The sequence below is a fragment of the Aedes albopictus genome, chromosome 2, assembly GCF_035046485.1.
Source record: "Aedes albopictus strain Foshan chromosome 2, AalbF5, whole genome shotgun sequence".
NCBI lineage: Eukaryota > Metazoa > Arthropoda > Insecta > Diptera > Culicidae > Aedes > Aedes albopictus.
Genome location: NC_085137.1, coordinates 121371552 through 121396313, shown reverse-complemented (window position 1 = coordinate 121396313; position 24762 = coordinate 121371552). Strand labels below are relative to the sequence as shown.

At 38.8% G+C, this 24762-nt stretch overlaps 1 protein-coding gene and 1 pseudogene across 3 annotated transcripts in view; both read left to right on the top strand.

Moving 5' to 3' along the window:
* LOC109397492 (protein spire) overlaps window positions 1-24762 on the top strand; it is a 648107-nt gene that overhangs the window by 298988 nt on the left and 324357 nt on the right. For all 3 annotated transcript variants that reach the window (XM_062850305.1, XM_062850306.1, XM_062850307.1), the window contains exon 4: window positions 20887-21182. In XM_062850305.1, the coding sequence (XP_062706289.1) occupies window positions 20887-21182 (296 nt within the window). The remainder of the gene's footprint in view (window positions 1-20886; window positions 21183-24762) is intronic.
* On the top strand, window positions 15730-16953 carry LOC115255580 (enolase-like; annotated as a pseudogene).

Sequence of the window (24762 nt, the reverse complement as noted above, 5' to 3'; positions counted from 1 at the left end):
CGCAGATTTGATCAGCCGAAACGTCTTTTGCAATTCGTGACAAATACAACCAGAATTTGGGTTGCACTGGAGGGACTGTAGCGATCACATTTGATGGAGAAGGCGTGCTTCCAGTTCCAAGTAAAAGAGGAGGCTGCTGCTTCGGGATTGACTCTTTAACAGTACTGAATAATCTTCGACCCCTAGTGGTCTGTGGATCGAAGCCGACGCGTTTGGATGATTTTGGAGTACACGAGCTAGAGTTGATTAGCTTAGCAAAATTTGTTCTGATTTCGGCTTTCAACTCAACCATAATCTCCGATTTCAAGCTTTGCATCATGTCAGTATTAAGTGCTTGATTCTGGCCGGTTTCGTAGACAGCACGCACGGTGTTCCTGAAGCACACTTCTTTCATTAAGGCTGTACAGGACGGACAAAGCCAGTGAAATTGTTCATTATTCATCATTTCTTCGAGCGCATCTGCATGTATTCCAGAGCATCTTAGGTGAAAAATAGCCTTGCAAAAACCACGGCACTCGACTTTAAAATCATCAATTTCACCAGCACAGGAATGGCAAACAAGTGACATTTTTCCAGGTATTTTCGCTTGCTGCAGATGTGGTGTCCAAATTTTAACGCGAACAGCTTTTTATTGCGTTGAGTAACTTGTGTAGAAACTTGCACGAAAGTAGGAGCTTCTAACTATTGCCGAGAGATGGCGCTGCGCTCGAAAAAAAAAATGCGTGGGTAGGTTGTGAAGGGTCCAATTTACAATCACTTCACAAAAATAATCTCCACACTAAGGCACAAATTGCACAACACCGAAATAAACTTTAATAACACCGTGAAATGCGAGTCAAAAAGTATAAAAAGATCGACGAATCACGAATTTTTGACACAACAGAATCGGTAAAAAACGCGAATTTAATTTATGCTATATAAACACGATTGTAAACAAGCCAGTGTAGCCAGACTTTTTTTTTATTTTTCATTGATTTTTCAAACTGGCAATAGATAAGTAGTTTACGCCACAAGGTGCAGAATGACGATTTTTACAGCACGAGTCGTACATTTTAATTACGACGAGTGCTGGAAAAATCGAGTTCTGCACCGAGTTGCGTACGTTTTTTGCCATTTCATAAATTACCCTTGAGGATAGTTTTCAACAAAAGTTTATAATCAAACTGCACACAGATGTTCATAACCAATGTTTTAGAAAATCTGATCATAACAGGTTATACTGTGCAGTTGTCACCATTTTTCAAAACTGCACCCAGAAAGCATCAAGAAGTCGACCAAAACTGAAAACAGTGCTGTAATGGTTCATTACGCAACGCAAATCAGTGCTGTAATGAACCATTACAGCACTATTAATTTGATGTGGGAAAGTAGGTCTTTTCCTGTCAGATTGGCGTAAGGTAAAACAGCCTATTACGATGAGAAATGGCAAAAATTAATTTTACGAACTTTTTATTTTTATTTTTAAAAATGTTCCTTAGTACGTACAAGTTTTAATAAACAAACGACAAATAAAAAAAAATAAAAAATAAATGAACTTTGGTTATTGTTAATCGAGACTGTTTAAAATTCACGTATCTGAGAAATAAATGGCCCTCTTTGTGATAAACTGCAAAACAGTTTTTACAAATCTTAAATAACACTTCGCAATGCTCCATATATATTGTTTTTTTTAAATATTAAGTTCGCTGTAATTTAAGTATGGTTAGATATTGGACAAAATTATGTATATTTTTGATTGGAACCTGTACGTGTAATCTATTTTTAATGTACATAATTTCAAAAATTGTTTGCTATTGGGGATTTATTTATTACCGTACGGGTTATGGCCGATGGGTCTCAGATTTTCATGAAACTATTTCCACAGGCAGGGCTCAAGGATATATGAACAAAAAAAAAAATGAAAAAAATCAGGTTCGCCTATTTTCCTTGAAAACTCAGGTGGATTTTTTTTTGTTTTACCCTGACACTACTGAGTTTGAAAAATCATTACTCAAGAACAAAGCAAATGAAAGCAAATTTTCTCAGGAACCCAAAAAAATGTCGTGGAAAAATTTCTCCACAAAATTTTCCACCGTTGAGAAAATTCATAAAGAAAAGCCGGAAAAACTATACCTGAACTCGCGGAAAGTATTTAAAAAAATATTTTTTAAAATTATTTTTTTATTAGCTTCGATTGCTGAAATTTTTGGAATGCACTTTTTTTCGTTCCTGAGCTATGGCCAATTTTGTGAAAATGACCATATGATATAAGCTTACATGGTCATTTTTCACAAAATTGGCCATAACTCAAGAAAGAAAAATAAGTGCATTTTCAATTTTTTTTTAATTTTCCACTAGTTTGGGTCTAGTTTTCCGGCTTTTCTTTATGAATTTTCACAACGATGAAAAATTTTGTGGAAAACTTTCTCCGCTTCATATTTTTTATTTATTTCTGAGAAAATTTGCTTTTATTTTCAAGAAAAAAAAACCTTTGTTTCTACGATGCTTCATTCTTGAGCTATGATTTTTCAAAGAAAGGGCTTGTATGGCACATTTGGACATTTTTAGACAAAATTGGCCATAACTCAAAAACGAATAAAGTGCATTCCAAACATTTCAGCGATTAAAGCTTATAAAATAACTTTCCTAAAATATTTTTTTTTAAATTTCCTCGAGTGTGGCCATAGTTTTTCCAGCTTTTCTTTACGAATTTTTTCAACTGTGGAATTTTTTTTACAGTTTATATTTTTTTTGGATTTCTGAGAAAATTTGCTTTTATTTTCTTAGACAAACTTTGTTACTACGATGCTTTGTTCTTGAGTTATGATTTTTCAAAGTAAGTAGTATCAAGGGAAAACAAAAAAATCCACCTGAGTTTTCTAGCAAAAAAGGCGACCCTGAATTAATCTATTTTTTTTTGTACGATAATTAGAAAAAATCTCCTATTGCTTGTTTTGAAAATACATTGACAGTGCGTAGCTAGTCCCAAGAACCATTCATTGGTTCTCTGTGAAACTTCGATTGTTCTGGTCAATCACGAAATAGCAGCACCGATGTGTACAATTATCTTTGCTTTGCTTAGATTTGTTATTGCTCGTTTTTAAAATAGTTGGAAGCATTTGACCATTGGTAAATTTTGTGGCTGGAAAAAAAAACATCTAAGGGTTTTTGGGAATTGCACTATAGGACATCTCAAATAGATCTGCGATGAATTTACTCCTAGTGTATTTTTATTTATCTAAAAGTTCTTCAAATATCCTCAAACATCTTCGAAGACATCATTTCAATCCAACAAACCGTTTGAAAGTTATAGATTTTGAATAAGAAAATTAGGTATTTCACATACGCCTTTTACAAAAGCAAGGAGAGGAAAAATGGTTATGAGTTGATTCAAAAATAATGAAGCGGGTTTCTTAGTTAGTGATCCAATGCTATGCGTTGGATGGTGTAATTTCTGCATCTCTAATTTTTTTTATAGGATGATATGAGCGATCACTGTCGTAACTTTTGCTATGTAATTACTTTTGATTTCGTTTTACATAGGTAGAAGATAGAAGGGATAGAAGAGATGGAAGAGATAGAAGAGATAGAAGAGGTAGGAGAAATAGAAATAATTCCGAACTTTTTCGAGTATTGTTGTTTTTTTTTCTTAGATGTCAAAGTTTACGTTCACAATTCAAAAACAGGTCTTGGTCACTTATACTCTCATATGATTTGCCTTAAATATTTCCGAAAACAGTTCATTAATTGAACAAACCGTTTCTGAGCTACACTTATTTTTTTGAATTTTTTAAAGATTTTTTTGGTTTACGCCCCCAAAGTAACACTGCAGTAAAAATGATAGATTTATGGTGCAAATTGTTCGTATTAGTGATTAAATATATTATGCAAAATTAATACGATAAATGAAAAAAATAATATTAAAGAAAAAAATTGTGAAAAAGATCAAGGGTGCGAGATAGAAAATCCGAAGGATTCATTCGAATTTGAGAGTATCAATTTGTTGACGTCAGGCACGCGATATTGGAGATAAGCACTGCCGCTGGAAGGTGGCAACACCTTTTCCTCTCTGGAGCCACCATATATTGACATCAGGGCACTTACACTCCGTGTGGTGTTCTTGTCGACTGCCGCACATTGTAGTAAATCACATCAAAACCTGATCATAAGTGGAAAAACTCAAAATGAAGTAATTGGGTTTTCCGTTGTGTTTTTGCCAAGTGTAGTTATCGTGTAATCGTTTGACAGCTAAGCAGTGTACACATGTTTTGTTTACGCTTATCAGAAGAGGTTAAGTGAAGCTGAAGTTTAGCCGTTTTCTTTGATATAACTCACAGCGCGTGCTAGTTTTGACCCTACAAAGTGAATGAAATTGATAGTCAATCAATTCAACAATGCAGTTTGTTAAAGAAGGTTAATGTTGTTATTCTGTTAATTTGAAACCCAAACAAATTGACGTTGAATTTACATACAATATATGAAAATATTGAAAAAAAATGTTTGATGGAATCCTTTACCGTACATTCAAAATGAAATAAGTTGATTTTCCGGCTGTTTCCGGAAAATATGCGTTTAGTGTATGATACAACTATTGTTCCTCTTTCAAATGCAGAAAGAAAACCTTCCGGATGTTTCCGATTTCAAAAGTTGCAACACTTTGAAAAAATCGTGATAATTGTATTATTATATGATATTATTTGCCTTAAAACACTATTTGGCCCTCTGAACGTATTTTTGCTGAAAACTAGAACTCAACAGCTTTCAAGCAAAAAAAAGAAGTTTAAAATCGGTCAACTGGTTCAAAAGTTGTGATTTTTTGAAAAAAATTAGTTTCGAAAAATCTTGACTTTTACAATAATAAAATTGGTCACCCTAATGACGAAATAAAAAAATACGAAAACTATGAAATACGTTTCATTACTAATTTGGGTTGCATTTGGGTTGTGAAAATGCGTCAAAATAATTTTGATCAGTTTTGATGTACTAGGTGCTCCACTGTATGCCGCGACGATAAGTTGACGACGATGACGATGATGGCAACCACACCACAGTAGTTGCACGGTACCGTTGCGAAGGTAGACGGTATTCGATTCCGCGTGTGCCGATCAACAGGCAAGAGAAACGCACTGAATGAACTGTCAACGACCGAAACTACTTACTGATACTCGGAGGATTGAGTGGTAGTTAATTAAAATCGATTGGTCCAAATCGAATGTGGGAGCGATCAACTGGCCTTCCTAGATCCGGTCAAATTCTTTCGCATTCGAAGACGTGACTTAGTCGGATGAGGAAAAGTTGATCGCAATGCATTTATATTGTTTCTAGACTCATGCCAAAGTTACTCGCATTCGGAATCGTAGCGTACCAGAGTGAGAAAATAAATGCTTGCCCAGACTTGAATCGGCGTCAAACTGGCCTTTTCAGACTCTTGCCAAGGTTACTCGCATTCGGAACCGTAGCGTGCCAGAGTGGAAAAAGTTTGATCGATTCAGTGCAGACTGCTCGAATCTAAGAAACAGGTAGCTCTTTTCAAAGACTTAAGTTTTTCCAATCAAGCTCCAGTCAACTCCTTTCGCATTCGAAGGCTTGGGTAATAGGAGGGATTAGAAAAAGATTAAGCTTCTAAAAGTGCTTGGTAGCGAAGGATTTCGAGTAGCAAATAAGTGAGCGTTCTGGTGCTTATGACGTACAAGGCAAAACTGCTACCGTCTTAATTGTTCGATCGCCTTTTATACTCTCGTCCAGACATTATTCGCACCCTCCTTTTACATGTTTTCCCTGATTCCTACGTAAAGCATATTAATTATATGTGTATCGTCCAGAAACTGTGTTCACCCTCTTCACATCATTAATTTACTCATGATTCATCAAAATTCTAACTTGTATACATACAATCCTGCAATGAATCTTTCAAACAAGTTTTGCTAACAAATAATTAATCCCTGATCAAAACCTTTTCTGGTACTACGACCATTGCAATACATTGGGGTTGTGTTCTTGGCTTTACGTAAGTTGTGAGCATAGATAATGGATTACAAGTTTATATCCTATCGGTGCATGTCTGGGGCTAACAATTACAAATGACGTAGCAATGGCGTCACAATATATCGTAATTATATATAACACAGCGCAACATTTTTTGTCTCACGAGCAAACTTATGTGTCTCTGACAGATTTTGGGCTGCTGAATCCGAATCCGGGATCAAATTTGCCCGCATATTTTACCCTATAAATTGAGGTATAGCTCAAAATTGTGACGTGCTGGAGCAAATCTGAGCCCGGATTCGAATTCAGCGACCCAAAATCTGCCAGAGACACATAAGTTTGCTCTTGAGACAGACCAAAAGGTAATTTTTGTTACGCTGTGTAATGCTTATGTGTAAGTGGTTAGTTCTATCCGATTGCGCAACACTAAATCCGATGGTGAAATTCCATATCGCGCTTGCGCATTTACGGTGTGAAACCGTGAATATACTTGAATGTGATATCGTTTCTAATTAGCACGATTCATCCCCATGTATGCTATGAGAATGCCTTCCGGGCTAATCGATTACTACGCACGCGCAGTTTGTTCCGTTCTTGCGATCCTCGATGTTGCGCTATTGTAGCATTTCGTAGACAACGTTGTGTGAAAGATGGCTCGTTTCCAATTCGATGGTTTTCATGAATATGTTACCAACATGATTCACAAAACGTTACCTTTACAATTATTATACCAGCTTTTACGATAGATTATCATAAGCGATTTGCTTAATGCTAGATGTAAGGAATGATTAGAATTAGTGTGCTATAGTTGTTGGAAATTAATGTACTTCACGCGTCGCGTTCGTAACACAATTTGATATACATATCTAATCCTGCTCAGCTCTTGGGTAATGTTTTAAATTTCATTCTTGAAATGTGCACAGATAGGGTATGTGTGCCAGCAGTAATCTCATGTTCCCATATTCATCCTATTCGAAAACAAGCGATTGCGGCACCGATTGATTCCGTTCTTTTTGTTTTCATGGGTGCTCACTCCTAACAAAAAATACAAAAATAAGAAACTAAATAAACAGCACTTCAATCCTTTGTTTTTCGTGAGATGAAAATGGGAGCCACATGCTTAATAAGGGAACGAATACCCTACATATTAAATGCAAATGTGTTAAACAATTATTGTTCATTTAATTATGAAACGAAAATCTTTTTGCGCCACTTCTGAGAGCATTGAACAGACTGTCATATGCAAATCATCAACCTCGCTCCAAATTCTGGGTGCAGTCTTGGTAACAGCCAGTCTGTCAGGAAAACGAATCACCCCATAGAATCCATCGAAACATTCATACATCATCCAGTTTGGTACATGCAACGAACGGAACAAGTTGCAAACACCGTGCACCATTCAAGTAGGTATATACGTAGGGTCTTGTACCATTTGGGCAGGCGTACCTATTTTGGGCACTTGTCGCTTTAACTAAGTCAATTTTAAACCGATTGATTTGAAATTTTGCCCAGAGTTAGGCAAGTACAGTATCTAACTCTGTACACAAATTCAAATCAATCGGTTTGAAATTGATTTAGTTATAGCGACAAGTGCCCAAAATAGGGACACCTGCCCAAATGGTACAACACCCCATTACGACCTAAACTTTATGAGGTTTGAAATTGAATCAAATATTCTTACCCACCACCCTGGCGTTGGTTGAAGATCGTTGCAGTTCAACCGGGTGGTGGGTGTTAGCAGCTCTTTTCCCATCATATTTTACGTCACTATGTAACTACTAGCTCATGCGAGAAGAGCGAAAAATACGAAAATATGAGCATTTGCTGATATGACACTGCTGACTGACTCTGACTGGCAGCAACGACGGTATTCGATGCGGAAGATAGATTGGGTCTTGTCAATCAAGTCTCGCAGCTCTTCCGTGCGTAAACGATGATTATCTATCACCAGAGTGTAGTTATGCCACAGCACCGCAATGAGTAGGAAGATATGCGACTAAGTTTTTTTTTTCAACTGCGCATGCTGAATGTTATGTCAATCTTATGAGTTATTGATGGTTTTACATTACTTAAGTCGCTTTTGCAATTAACGAGAAAGCAACAAGGGGGTTTGCTGGCAAATGCAATGGTCGTTTCCTTCCCCGCTGAGAATGAGCTGGCTGGTATACACGTCACGCGTATAGTGTAAGAATTTGTGGGCCAGAACACCACTGGAGCATGTAATCAAGTCACGAATAAAACCATTGAGTTATAAGCAGAACAGTTTGTTTGGCGGTGCAAAATGAATATATTTGCACGGAAGGTTCAGATTATGTGTAGTGGTTTATAAATATGAGTTGGAGGAGATTTCCAGTACCACGCCAATAACTTTTCGGTTGATACTGATCCTCTTCCGTGCCGGGAAATGGAAATTGCCACTCGATAACGAAAAGCGTATAGGGCTTCCCATTCACACAGCATACAAAATCAGGACATTTCATGTTCATTAAGAAATTTTGGCCAAAATTAGTCCTAAATCAGGACATGTCCTGCTAAATCAGAACGGTTACCCTAGGATGGGCACCCTTGGAGGTAACCCTAAAAGCGTAGTGATTCTTTGAACTCTCACTGGGCTTAAGTTGTAAAAACGTTATTAATTATTTATTCAAATTATTACTCTAACAATGGCTCTACCCCATTAGGCATAGCGGCCGTTTGGCATAACAATGATAAGGAAGTGTCCTAAAACAAGGATTGGGCACTTGACTTAATGTCGTTGTGATTATTATCTCCTTACCGTTCTATATCTCCAACATATCTTGACGTGCACTTTTGATAACTAATCTATTATGACTAACTAAAACGATTCAACCAACGACCGTCGGTGGAGCATTCGGAGTGAATTATCAAGTATAAAATAAGCACCCATTTGCGCGCACAACCCAAGCACCCACTTCAACCATAAAACCCAGTTCGATACATAATGGCAATCAGACGTGGCTGGCTGCACCCACCAAATTCTCGCAACACTACAGGCATACTGTGGTGTAGATAGGCAAATCTAGTCGAATACAGACAGTAGGAGAGAGCACTTATGCGCTAAAGGTGAATTCCTGTCAGATCTCGGTTCTGGCACGACGACGACGACGAGCGGCTGCTCATGGCACAAATAATGTGGAGATTTATGGAACCGCTAGAGTCTGTCAGATTCGGTCCCGTGCAAGTTGGCATCCGTCGCTGCTGTAGCCGCAGCTACAGGCAGCATTAGGTCTACATTTCACGAACTCACATGGAGTCTCGGAGGATAGACGTCAGTGGTGGTGCTACTGGCTGCAACTACTACGGAAATGTGGGGCAAAAGTTCGAAGTTGGGTAAAAAATATAAAAAAATAAAAAAATAATTTATTATTGATCTATTATGGTCATCTGGTCAAATTGAAAACATTGCGTATTTTTTTTATTCACAACTATCTGACCCGGCAAACGTCGTACTGCCTGCTGGTATGTTTTAATGCACAGCTCCATAGGGACGTCCCACGCAACTTCATGTGTATGGGAGTCCCCCTTTCCAGAGATGGGAGGGGTTTCACACCGAGCTAAGAACCTTCCCCGGTCCCAAAAGTACTCACATACCAAATTTCACGCCGATCGGGTCAGTAGTTTCCGAATCCATAAGGGTCAGACAGACAGACACACAGAAAACCATTTTTATATATACAGAAGATTTCTGGCTCTTATTTTTTTTTCTTATATATTGTTTAACGAAGCTCATTATGGGCTACACGATGAATAAAAAATCTGTAAAATTCAAGGCTCAGAAGAAGGACCCAAAGGGACCCAAACGTCGGATAAGATAAAATAGCAGTATTTTTATTTTTGCCAAGACTGGAAAACTATCCTCCTAGAGTATACCTTCTGGGACACCCTATAAACCAAAGGTGGTCAGCGTTTTGTGCATTTATGCATACCATTTGATTTAAAATCAATAAAACGAGATATGTTACAAGTTCATGAAATTAATCCAACTTGGTGTTGTGGCCTAGTAAGGTTTGAGTGCCGTTTCCAATTTCATCCTATTTGAAAACAAGCAAATACGGCTCCGATTAATTTCGTTCTTTTTGTTTTCATGCGTGCTCACTTCTAACGAAAAATACATAACATAGAAAGAAAACAAACAATTTGATGATTGGTTGATATTGTGCTATTGAAAAAAAAAACAAAAAAAAATGGGACAGCCATCTCATCGCTCCCGACAGCGTATGGGAAGTGTTCTCAAAACCGATTGAAAATATTTGTATACATTTTCATAATGATATGAGTGCATAATATTGAAAAAAAAAGAAAAATATTTTTTCCATTTGTAATTATTAATGAAAAAATACAGGGGGTGGCAAAAATGTTTGGGATAGGCAACTTTTTTTTTCTCACGAAAAAGTTAAACATACTGTAACTGTTCATAGAATGCATCAAAAATTCTCAAACTTTGACTGTTTGTCAACCTATTACATATATGTGCATTAGCGTGGGACACCGAACACAAAAAGACATTCTACTCCTGTATACTTTTTGAGTTCTATCAACTGTGCAAAATTTCAGCTCGATCGGAGAAACTATATTTTAGCGCCAGCCATTCTAACTTTTCATACGATTCACTATAGGGAGAATCACTTTTTCAAATAAAAATCGCCACAGGGTGTCCCTTAACCCCTAAAAATAAATCGATGAATGATTGCTGTTGAAAATTTCCCGAGAAACCAACCCTCCAAAGACCGCAAAGTGATCTAAGACATGTGGAAAAAGTTATTGACTGAAAACCATGCCATTCGCCAACGCGGTTTAACACGTAAGGAATAACAATAAATAATAAAATCTCGTCATTTCATCGATCGGATTAGGCTTAATAACTTTTTTCACGAACGTCGCATCAATTTGTGGTCTTTGGAGGTCTGATTTCTCGTGAAGTTTTCTACAGAAATCATTCATCGACTTATTTTTAGGGTTGTAGGGGCGACTCCTAGCGGTTTTTCTTTGTAGAAGTAAAATTTCACCATAGTATGAAAAACTAAGAATAGCGGGCGCTAAAATATAGTTTTACCGATCAATCTGAAATTTTGCACAGTTGATATGGGGCCAAAGTGGAACTCAAACAGTATATTGGATTAGATTTTTTATTTTTTTTTTGTATTTTCCCATCTTAACCGTGTACCAGGCTAATGTGCATCATTGGTACAAATTTGAGCCCGATTGGTTAATCTTTCGCGAAGCTAGGACCGTTTTTGTAAAACACTATTTTTCAAACAGTTTATTTTTAAACTGTCATATCTCAGAAACCAGTGAACTGAATTGAATGAAATTTTGAACGTTTATCACCAATATATTAGTGCTAAACAAAATATTGAAACATAGGAACTTTTGAAACATATCAAAAGGTTCTCATGGATTGACTTTATTCGTCGTGAGAAAATATATCATTCTATAATGTCGGATGAAGTATCAATATATTTATTGTTGATAAACGTTCAAAATTTCAATCGATTCGGTTCACGTGTTTCGGATATGTGGCTGTTCAAAAATTGGTTGTCTTAAAAATAGTACTTTGCGAGAACGGTTCTAGCTACGCGAAAGATTCACCAAATTTGAACCAGTGATGTACATATAAAAGGTAGACAAACAGTCAAAATTTGAGAATTTTTGATGCAGTTTATTAATAGTTACAGCATGTTGATTTTTTTTTGAGAGAGAAAAAAGTTGCCTATACCCCTGTAATTAGAAACTCGACTTTAAAAACTGCTAACACGGAGACTGTTTCAACTACACAGGAGGTTGTTACCAATTTTATCCTAATCGGACTACGTGATTAATTTTGAATAATTTTGAAAACAATCTGGAATTAGAAAAAAAGATAGTTTTACCAAAAAATTATGAATGTTTACAAATATCATTTAAAATTAGACCTTCATTAGGTTAAGTTTTGATTTACGAACACGCAGTGGACAATCAATCGGTTTCGTGGCCGAGCGGTTAGTGACGTCAGTCGTTTAGGTTTCATTCAATTGTTAGGTAACGCAAAATTTTACAATTCTAGACCCCCTCCCTCCCCCTTTAACGTAAAGTAATATTTGAACGAATTCAAGGTGTCTCCTACCTTCGGAGTTTGGGTTCGATTCCCGCCTCAGTCAGGGAAAACTTTTTATCAAATGGAAAATTATCCATTGAGGCACTGGGTGTTTTTTATATGTATTGTCCGTTGCAGAATGTGAGTAATGTACAATCTGTAGATGGCGCATGGTTGAAGACGGTGTAATTGTTTTTTTTTTTTCAATTATGGGAGTTATCTCCAAAGTACCTTCATCCTTTGGTTATCTTTTTAAACTCATGACAACATTTATGTGCTCCCCTGATTTATGTTCTATTATATTTCACATTATTTAAATAAAATACCACAATGATATTGACTGTAAAAATACTTTCTACTTAAAGTAACATACAATGTTTACCAACATACAATGAGCTCCGCTGTTGTGTTTTGTTAATGAAACTCCTTAAGGCTTTACGGGTCGTTAGCAGAATCATCAATCATTGCTCTCAAACTTTGAAGATGCAAATCTCGAGTTGAACTGCATGAAATTGCCTAAAATTTCGATCACTTGTATCGACCATCGACAAAGTTTTCAGTAAGATCAATCCACTGGAACTGGAGATTTGCATCATCAAAGTTTCGAGAGAACTGATCATGAACGAGACGGAAAATAGCAACATTAACAGGGTGTCCCGTATCACATTAAGACATTTTTATCTTACCCCAAGATCAATTTTCGGCTGTAATTTATAGTAGATTTAGATTTTCTATTAAATTTTAAAGGTACTGACGAAGGTTAAAAAAAAATCAATGGATAAAATATTTGAAATAATGTTTAGAGCTACTTGAAATTTATGATTGGTTTTGTGGAATATTGCAAAGAATGCTACTGGAAATGCTGGAGAAATAATCGTTGGAATTTTATAGCCCAATTTGAAAAATATCTTCCAAGCATTTCGCCGGTTCTGTAAGCTCAGTCTGATTGATTGTATGACACCGTATTCCGTGCAATGGCTGAACTCGATTGAAATTTCATCACGTAAGGTTTTACCCATAAGAGTTTTTTGATTCATTATGGAATAACATCAGAAAGGCGGAATTATCGTGATTCTTGAATCAGTTTTTATATTAACTCATGTCAAATCAACCATCTTTAGTTGAAGACTCTGACAGAATTGTCAGAAAAGAAGTAAGTGAACTTCCATAGATTTATGGTACGATTTCATATTGAATTCGTGAAGGAATTCCAATAGAGGGCACATTAAAGAATTGCAGGCGTAGTTATTAGAGGGTTTCCTTGTGCATTTCTTTTTTTTTTTTTTATGAATTCTTGAAGAAATCGATGAATCTTTCGAGCCCCTCAAGCAGAGAACATTTTTGCTGAATTTCTCAAAAGTAAACATTTTTCTAATTTATCAATCGTATGAAATTATAAATGAAACATTTAGAGTAAACGCTCCCTTAGTGGAGGTAGTACCAATAGTGGTGGTTGTGGCAATTTAGCACCATTTAAAGCCTGTATCCGCAATAATCGGGACACAGATGTACGGCTCTAGCTCTGTAATGAATCGGTAAAATTGGCCAAATAATTGACTGAATACTCTTTGGTGTATGTTTATTGTTTGTGCCAAACTTCATAAAAATCGATGCATTATTTTTGACTGTGGATGAAAAACAAACAGACGTGGCACAATCATGGCCAATTTTCATTCACATAATAGATGGATCTTTAACGCTACAGCTCAAAGTTCTGTGATGATAATTATGAAATTTCGTTAGCAGTTTTGATACTTATAGAGACACTTTCTTGCAAAATTTCATCAACTTTGATCAATTGGTTTGAAAGCTACTGGTGTTGACAAGGGTGAGTGTTAGTGAAAATGTTTCGTGTTTTTCATGTGCGATGTTTGCCTATGCATAACTTTTGAATTTCTCTGCCAATTTTCATGAAATTTTCACAGAAGGTAACTGGTTATATGTTTATTATGCCTGCAAAATTTGATGATTATTGGTATAGTACTTTCCATAGTACTATCGAAACAATAAAGGGTGCTGACTAATTGCTGTCCGAGGGACTAAAATCACGTTCAGTCCCAATGCATGTTTCGACTATAAAATTATTGGTAATGCATCGATTTTTTTGAAATTTTGCCCATGCAACAAATGTAGATTTAGAGGTTTGTGTACAAAATTTCAGCCATTTCCTTTGCCAAATTCAAAAGTTACAGTGCTGATAAGCAAAACTAGGGTCTGTACAAAATTCAATGGCGTACATTCTACTCTCTCATTGCTACAACAAAAAGTACTGCACCGATTCACATGAAATTATGTAGGTGGAAGGAACACATCTTAAGATGTTATTAGGCCAAATTTGAGCAGTTTTAATGTATCTATTGCAGAGTTACAGTTGTATTTCTGTGTCCCGATTATTGCGGATACAGGCTTTATACCATAAAGCTCGCAAATTACATTTTTATTAGATGCATTATACTTAATTGATGATATTAATTCAGTTTTGTGTTCAGGATTTGTCGAAAATATATTTAAAACGATTATTTTCCTTAAATTTTTTGCTCCTTTGCACCTATTGTGGTGGTAGTGTTCCTATAGTGGTGGGTCCCATAAGATTTCAATGGGATGCACTACTATAGGAATCGAAGTTAAATTGTACCACCATAATAGGAGCCGTGTACCTATTGTTAATGCAAGTGATTAATTAGGGAAAACCTAAATAAACGATGGTTTTTCTATTTTTCCTAGCGAGTTTAAGTGAAAGACTACCGATAAACGTTTTCAGACTTCATATTTTGTGGTATATTATAATTTTTATTCAATTATTTCACTACAAGGAGGTACTAATAGCACCACTTGGTACGTTTACCCTGTGACTTTAGTGGTTTGTTTGGATCGGAATTTCGGATCAACAAACGATTTAAAAAATCAGCTGTTTTACGTTGGGCAGATCAAACTGTTAGTAATCAATTTTAATGTTTCGTCAAATCTTACAATTTAACACTTTCTTAATTCGCATGAATACACTTACAATTTTAGTTTGTCTTTCTTCCTCTAAACGGCTTTCCTTATACCTTCCTTTTCAGGCGACGCAATCACCTATTGAAATGTTACATTTGTATCTTTGTCCATATCAATAACAAATATAAGAAAATTAAACTTACGTATTTTGTCCTCACTAAATTCAGTTTGGACCACTGTGTAGACGATCTCGTCCTCGTTGTGCGTATCCGATATATGTTATATCAATATTCTGCTTACAGCCACTTTATTTATCTCTTACAAATCATTTATCTGATTTCTCAGTTTGCTGTCCAGTATGTCTTGTCCCGCTGGAGCTCAATCTCGTCAGATCACTAAATCTATTCCCGATGTTCGGAAAATACTACGGATTACAATTTTCTTACCATGCGATCTAATGGTTCATAAGTATTGCTTCTTACTATGTTTGCATGTGATCGTTAGACCAAACCTCTCGTCTACTAATTATTCGACAAAACATCGAAAGCGAGTAATCTAAGCAAATAGTGAGTTTTTTTATTCTTTCAAAAGAAACCCATTCTTTTTTCACTTTCCGACCCTTTATCCTTTTAACGTTTTGCCCCTTTCGACGTTTTGTCACCCATCCTTGCTAGGGTGCCAACAAGTGTGAAGTTGCAGTAGGCATGAAAGCCATACAAGAACAATACACCAAAATGCGTAAATCTATTGCCTAACGTCCCCGAAGTAGAACCGGTTAGTTGATTATTATATACTAAATTAAATTAAATGCTAAATTTTTGACAGAGGTTCCAGAGGACAGAATTCCAAACCTGAGACAGGCTCGAATTTCACCCATTAATTTTTCCAGAGAGTTTGTACTGTACAGTGTGATGCATTCGGTCTAAGTCAGTGATATTCCAAAGTATCAAAATCGCCATTCAATCAAGATTTGGTATTGAGGCCCGCCAGATCTTCGACTCTAGTGGTAACCCAACCGTCCTGGTCGACCTAGTGAGCGATCTGGGACTGTTTCGTGTCGCCGTCCCGTCTGATGCGTTGACCGGGTCCAAGAGGCCCTGGAACTGCGCAACAACGTCAAGGCCAATTGGCAAGGCAAAGGCATCTTGAAGGCCATCGAGAACATCAACAAGATCATCGCTCCGGCCATGCTAAGCTCCAGACTGTGCGCCACCTAGCAAAAGAAGCTCAACTTAATGATGCTGATATTGGACGACACCGAGAACAAGCATATTTCGGTGTTTTGCTGGTCGTCTGCAAGGCTGGTGCTGCTAAGAAGGGAATTCTACTATAAATACAAGTACATCGCCGAATTGGCCGGAAACGGAGACATCATCCTGCCGGTGCCGGCGATCAACGTCAGCAACGGCGGTAGCCATGCCGGTAACAAGCTGGTCACGGGTGCTTCGTCCTTCACCGAGGACAAGAAGATGGGCTCGGAGGTTTACCACTCCGTGGCCAGATTCGGTCGCCTTCAGTATTCTAGAGAACGAGGAAGCCCTGAACCTAAGCTATTGCCAAGGCTGGCCACAGCGGTAAGGTCTATATCGGTATGGATCTGGCTGTGACCAAATTCCTCAAGGTCTCAAGGACGGCTAGCACGATCTGGACTTCAAGAACCCAAACTCAGGCAAGAACGCCTGGTTGTCCCTGGCTGCACTGGAGGTAATGTGATGCACCAGGGCTTCATCAAGGACTTCTCCATCGTCAGTATTGAAAATCCCTTCGACTAGTACCTCTAGGATGCCTGGACAAAGATGACTGTCAAGACTAGCATTAAGATTGTCGGGGATGATTCGACTGTGACCAACCCCAAGCGCATTGTAGCTGCCATTGAGAAGAAGGGCTGCAATTTCTTGCTGAAGATTGACCAGATGTCATGGTCGAATCATCCGATCATCAAGTTGATTATGAAATAACTCTTTTAATTACAACCGACTTTTCGCGCTTTTATTCATTCATCGTTAACGAACGTTAACCAAACTATTATTAACCTAAAGCACGTGGTGAAGATATAAAGACGTATGGTCGTTCTAAAACAGTTCTGGTTAACTTTTGTAATAAGAAAAAAAAAAAACATTCAAAACTTAGATCAACTGACCCCCGTTTACTCTACATTGAACTGATTTAATTTAGTTTTCATGTTATACTTGATTGAACTGCACCAACAGCCAACCAACCAACTCAGCTTAATGCGGCCGTAATTGATGGCCGTTAGAGATCGTACCAAGTTGATGGAGTTGAAGGTCACCCACCCGTCCGTCAGTAGCGGTTCAACAAATTCCATAAAATGCTCTAATGCACCTGCGGGAATGTGTACCAGTACCTATGCTGATCAACTGCTGAGCTGCTAAGCTATGAACTTTCAGCCAAAGCATGCATTCTCCAATGATGAATTCAATGGAGCATACTGTTCAGTGTTCGTTCAGCGTAGGGTACCGAGGGAGGTCCACTTTTCGAAATTAGCATATTCGAATAATGGAGTTGACCGCGCGCACGATGGAGTCACGATCTCCGGTGGCCTTTATCTCGCATATTCACGCCTCTCCACGTTTCCCCGGGGGTACTTCTCGGCACTGCGGAGAAGTGGAGGCGTACCACTTAGGGGGACCAGCTGTTTGAACTGCAAAAAATCTCTGACTAATTGCAATCATAAACCTGTTAACTACCGTTCGGCCGCAACACTCGCGCCCCTCAGTAGTTAGTCAGTGCACCATCCTATCGCACTACACCGGGCCGGCCAATAGCTGTTTTCCAGAAGTCACGATTTTGGCCGCTCGCGTACGAGCATAAAGTTGGGAGGAGAAATCCTCTTTGGAGATCGGCTGGATCTGTGTGGTCCGTCGTCGGGGACAATTTCTATCTGTTTTATGAAAAGAAAAACATGCAGCTTCCGCACATATCTCGGTCCGGGAATCTGTGCACCACCAGCAAGGGGAGCATTTATTACCTGTCATAAATAGTGCTGTTGTAGGAGTCGTTGTTTAACTATTCACCGCTTCCCATGTTTTTCGTGCCGCGAATGACCGGAGGCGAAGGGAGTCAACGTTTTCTTCGTTATTTTAAAAGTTGAACTTGAAAAGCAGCCCTGTTGTCTCGGGTACATGGTTCAGACGTTTGGATGTCCTATTGTCCATCTCCCGCGAATCGCGTTGTAACGCAAAATCGATGTTTATTTTATTGAGCTGTTTGTTATCAAGGATCTTCTATCGGCCTCACGTGTTTCCTATTGAATGAATAGAGAAGCACTGGAATGGTACGAACATTTCCTTTTTTGTTTCGTACCTACATGAATGTTGAATTGTCGATTGAATCCCAATCAGGACAATCTGTTGTGCCAAACGCAGACTGAAAATCTTGTTCACAATTAGAGGTGTGCGCCGCCGCGCCACGCCGGCGCCGCCGCCGATGTTCGGTTCACGCCGCCGCCGCCGATTATTTTTCGGCACGCCGCCACTTACGCCGCCAGCACGTGATTTATTTCATTACAATATTTCAAGCACTGGAGTCATCTACATACATAGCATTTGTAAGGTCGTTTTCAGCGGTGGTCCATTTTTGTTGGTCCAAATTTATAACAGTTCTAAAAAAGTGAAAGAGTTTGTCCTTCGAATTAAAACGAGTTTACAAAGATACCGGGGGCTCCTGAAGATGGCTCTACCCCATTTGGCATAATGTCATTCGGCATAACGCCGTTTGGTATAATGCCATTTGGCATAAAGGCCGTTTGGCATAATGGCCATTTGGCATAATGCCGTTTGGCATAATACGAAGAACAGCCTTCTTGGTAAGATTGTGCATACTCATTGTTATGCCAAATGGCCGTTATGCCAAATGGCTTTTATGCCAAATGGCATTATGCCAAACGGCGTCATGCCAAATGGCATTATGCCAAATGGGGTAGAGCCCTGAAGATAACTGATGGCTGAAAAAAGAATCTTGTTATTCCGAACAATGAAGAAAATTCTGGTGATTCTGAAAAAAAAATGTTGTTGTCGTGTTCATCGCCAGAAGAGATGAAATTTCTCCAATAACTATTTTCAGGATTCTTCCAGCAGTTTCGCCAAGCATTCCGCTAAGAGTTCCTCCGTGAACTCTAGAAGGTGCTTCGGGAAATCCGAGGGTTTCCTCCGAGACATCCTCTAGGTGTTTCTTCGGGCATTGCTACAGAAGTTTCACTGAGACTTTTTGTAGTACTTCCTCTAGAAACTCCTCTAAGAGTTACTCCGGGTATTCTTTTAGGAGATCCTCCAGGAATTCATCTAGAAGTCAAGAAGTTTTTCCTTGGAATTCCTTTAGGAGATCATCCGGCAATTCCTCTAGGACAGAGGGACGAATGACCGCTAGGTTAAAGTCCCTCTTCAAAACCAAATGCACACACTATTCCTCTAGGAGCACCTTCGGGAATTCCTCCACGAGTTCTTCAACGAGTTCATCCGGCAATTTTTTAACGAATTTCTACGGGAATTCTTTTAAGAGTTCATAGAAATTGCACTGGAAATACCAGAAGTTTCCTCCGATAATTCCTCTAGAAGTTTCTCTTGCAATTCCTCTAGGAGTTCTTCCGGCAAGTTCTGTAGCAGTTCCATCTGGAATTCTTCCAGGAGTTTCTTTAAGAGTTCGTCCGGAAATTCTTCCAGAAGTTTCTCCGAACATTCATCTAGAAGTTCCTGTGGGTATTTCTCTAGGGTTTCCTCTATGAATTCTTCCGGGAATTCCTTCCCTTCCGAGCTCCTTCGGGACTTCGGGGATTCCTCACAAATTTTTCCCGAGAATTACATCAAGAGTTCCACCGTGATATTCTCTAAAAGTTTTTCGGGGAATTCTTCTAGAAGTGCTTCCGAGAGTTCGAATATCTTCGGAAACACCTTTACGAGTTTCACCGGGAAGAAGTTCCCCAGGCAATTTCACTACGAGTTGCTATATAAGTTTTTCTAGAACTTTCACTGGGTATGCCAGGAGATTCCTTCGAGAAGTCCTTTAAGAATTTCCCCGAACGTTCCTCTCTAGGAGTTCTCCCAGGAATTTCTCTAGAATTATCTGAGTTCATCCGGAAATTTCTCTACGAGTTCTTCCGGGAATTTCTTCACAAATTTCATGGGAATTCTTCTAGGAGTTCCATCGGGAGTTGCTTAAGAAATCCGGCTGGGAATTCCTCAAAAAAATCTTCCGGGAAATCCATTAAGAGTTCATCCGAGAACTCATCTATGAATACCGCTGGTAATTTCTCTACGAGTTCCTCCTTGAATTGCTTTTCGAAATTCTTCGGCAATTTCTCTACGAGTTCCTCCGAAAATTCCTCCGAAAGTTCCGCTGGCAATTACTTTACTAGTTGCTCTAAAAATATTTATGGGAGTTGCACAAGGAATTCCCGGAATTTCCTCTGAGAAACGTTCCTCTAAGAGATCATCAGGGAATTCTTTTAGATGCTCTTTTGGAAATTTGTTTAGAAGTTCATCCGGGAATTCCTCTAGGTGTAAATAGAGGAATGCTTCTACGAGTTCCTCCGGGTTTTCCTTAAATAGTTTATTCGTAAATTCCCCTAGAAATTCCACCGGGAATTCCTCTAGAATTAGAAGGTCATTCCGGATAATTTTTTGGACAGCTGATTCACCATAACAATTATTAAAAAAAAAATTCAAAAAACATGTGAAAATAAAAAAAATAACTAAACCGTAACTTTAAACATGTCATTTCATCTTCAAAATTATGAGTTACTAAAAAATAAAACACTGATATTGATTGACGGAATTACAAAAAATTAAAAATTACGCCGCCGCCGACAGATATCAAATCGGCGCACACCTCTATTCACAATTGTTTTAAACTATGAATCTCTTCCCTTATTCCAGACAATGACGATGAAGGAATCGAGCACGATTCCGAAGAACCGGTAACGGACGAGGATGAGGCTGTCGTGTCGGATCACATAGAGGAGGACGAGGATGAGGAGGAGCAGGAGCAGGATAAGGATCGCCGACACCATCACCATCAGTGCAATGGCAGTTGTGATGGTGGAGGAGGAGGAGGAAGTGATGCCAATCATCATCACCATCATCATCACCACCACCACCACCATCACCATCATTCAGATAGCAGTAAGCGGAGATCGCATCCCGATACCAAAGAACTGGATCACGTGCTGGCGGTGAGTGCTGAACTATTATATTTATATTATTGCGTTTCAATCGTTATAAATATCAAGCTTGATTGCTTTTCTGTAATTTGCCCAAAAAGGCTGTGTAGAGAGTCGTTATTGGATATATTGTGGTTAATATGATCATAATAAAGACTGTTTTGAAATCTTGAATGATCACTGTTCTGATCAAAAATTTCCATCACACTTGGTCGAAGTCAGTTCAACTTCATTGAAGCAATTTCCACGACAATCGCTTTTGTCATCATTATTGCTGTAAGTAAAGTCGTTTTGGAAATTAATCGACTCATTCTCTTGCTCCGAATACGACTATTTTTGGGCATTCGCTGTGCTCCGCAAAAGAATCCCCATCAAATCAATTTCGAACCGCAATCATGCATTCCACAGTTCCACTACCATTTAAGGAACATTTCGATTTCCGCTCCGAGCGGTTCTCCAGCAGATCGAAACTTTACGACAAGACACTTTCATGCATAGATCGTTTCTTCTCGATTCTTTTCCGTGTCTTTCTCGCTCATTGTGTGCAACTCGACAAGTCCCAATAGGGCAGGGCAGCCATTCATAGCCAGCCGCGAAGCAGATTCCGATAATTTGATTACAGTGAACCGTGTCCATCGCGTCGTCGTCGTCGATGGTCCCAAAGAAAGAACACAAATCGCAAATGGGGGGGATTACAACTGGCTGGTGGTCACGGTTCTTTTCATGGTTCATCTAACAGTCGACTATGGAACAATCATTTCTGGCCACACTAGAAGCACATTGGTCAAAAAGTTGAACTTTTTTTTATTAAAATGAATCAAATTTATCATATTCAGACGAAACGTCATTATTCTTGCAATTGTCGTTGAGTAGTTCTTGCTGAGCAAAAAAGACGGTTTTCCTGCCCACCTATCGGAATTCTACTCTCTGACCCATCATTCGTCAGGTACCAGACTTGTTTGGAATCCACTGCAATTCTTCCTGCTGAGCCTCCAGGGAGATCTCGAGATGATGTGAACATCCACCACATACCGTTAAAGAAAGCGAAAATATTGGCACTGAGGCTTTGGGCTCCAGACCCGTGGGACCTCTTAATGTGAGGTTCCACCGAACCGGGATAGGCAAATCAAAACAAAAAATTGCGGCGAGTGATAAACATGCTGTTAACGGACGAACGGGTCGATGGTATCGGGGTCTTCACTTTTTGAGGGACCGCACCACACCGCACTGACACTAATGAGTTGTTGGTAAAATGATGGAAGTGTGTGGTGATAGCGAAAGTTGTTCGGCGTCCTGTCACAACACATGACGATGCCGTATGTTTTGTGGTATTGCTTGCTGAAACGTCTCTTCTCATTGAACCACTTCATTGATGATGAGGTTAGGAGTGTGAAAAATTTGAATTAAATTCACACATATTGTGAAGGGGTCAACCGGTAACTGTGACTTTAGTTTAGTAGGCTAATGAAGTTGTTAAAGAGGGTTGCCAGTTTCTTCGTTTGGTCGTAAACCACAATGTCAGGTCGGTTGATATGAATGAGGACGTCCGAAACGATCTAGCGATCCCAGTACAACTTTATGTAACTATTTTCCAGAGCCGAGTCAGGCTGGTACTTGTGGTAGGGTATAAATCTGTCGATCAAGTTGTGCTTTAAAGCAAGTTTTTGGAGCACAATCTTCTCAACTTCGTTGTGTCGATCGAGGCAAGGTGATCCAGCTAATACTAAACAGCCAGCAAGGTTATATGGTAGCAAACCAGAACCGAGTTATTGTGACAAAGAACTATCGGCAGTACATATTGCATGTAGACGTGACAGACCGCTGCGCTGTAGGAAGTGCATTTCAGTACGAGAAACGATCGATCACATGTAACCATGTGAACTCGATCGTTTCTCGTACTGAATTGCGCTTCCTACAGCGCAGCGGTCTGTAACGTCTACATGCAATATGTACTGCCGATAGTTCTTTGTCACAATAACTCGCGGTTCTGGTTTGCTACCATGTAACCTTCTGCCTCCGTGAAGAGGTCATCCTGCAGCAGCCACACGTTCAACCCCGCTTTATCGATGTACTCAAGCTCCAGTTGATGGGGGTGCGTCCAACGCAACTCCTTCTCCCACTTTTCAGCTGATAGCCGCTGATTGGCGTTGCAGTTTTTTTTGGGAATCTAAAACACTGGAACCAAACGGACTCAATCTATACCAAAACTACCCCATGAGATTTTTGATTTTAGTAAAGCCATCTTGCCCAGGAAACCTTGATCGATTGAACCCTTGAAAAAGGTTCCATACGGACCGAAACGTCAGGAAAAAACATAAACTATTGTTTTCGTTTGCCCAAAAAGACGGTAACGCCGATATTCCGAAGCAAAATCATCCCAGTCGTAACTCAACCAAGCATAGTTGTATTGGTTGAATGCTCTACCAAGGGGTTCATTGCAAGGCATAACCATAGAAAACTAAAGAATCGCCTTGGAACATCCCTCCCTTGATGTCGAGAGTTCTGGACCGCAACAAAACTGTTCCGTCGGTAATGTTTAACCCTAGTAGGATGTTGGGGTCAATATGGCCCAGACAGGCACGCTGAACGTGCACTACGCCATCGTGGTGAGAAAATCCTAACATCTTAGGAGGGTTAAGGACGTGCTCCATATCTCCATCGCCTTTTTTTTTTTTTCAAATTCTTCATTTTGTAGGCCCATACGCCCAATAGCTTAACGGGGCTGAATTATCTATTAACATTTTTCGTTAGACGATTTGGTATCACAGCCCTGTGATTCCATCCCCATCAGTTACTCCATCCTCCTCATCGAGGTTACTCCAAGTTACTCACTGAGTAATCAGCTCTAGTGGTCAACTAAGAACAAAACTCTCAGTACGATCACCCTCGCAAATATTAGAAAACAAAACACGTGCTTCCATACATATAAGCAAATAGTTTCTCAGTAAAATTTGGAATTGTTTCCGCCCTGGATACAAGAAAATCGTTTTGGTGGTTTTCGATGTTTTTGCGCCCTGCACGTCCATCCACAGAAAAGGCGACAAAGAAGAGATTTTTCGTTTTTTTGTAAAAAAGTGGAGGGGCGCCTACTGTATGAAACTTAGATAATGGAAAGAGTTAACTCCCCAAATTGCTCTCTTGGGTATGAGAAGGGTGTCATCTTATAGAGGAACTTATGTAAACCCGTTGATCTCAAAGTTGGCTTCAAATCTTACTCAACGGAATTATACGACTATGTCTCATGCAATTTGTACTGCAAAAACCTGTCATGACTAGGAGAAAAATTCTGCTGATCACTATATGTAAAAATTACTGTAATATTGGATGTTTTTCTTGCACTCTCCTAAATATTAAAATTATCTCCTGTGTGGTTTTTTATATGCACATTCACGAATTTACGGAAAATTGCCCTAATCTTTAACGCCCCAGAAGGTATAAAAAGAGCTCTTTTATGGAATAATTAATTTGGAATTTTCTTTAACTTTTCATGGTATAAAAATATCATCTTTTTGGTTAAATCGATATTGTTGCGTCCACAAAAGAAACACTTCCATCCGTTAAATTAAATTTATGATTGCGCTGCTCGCAAGTA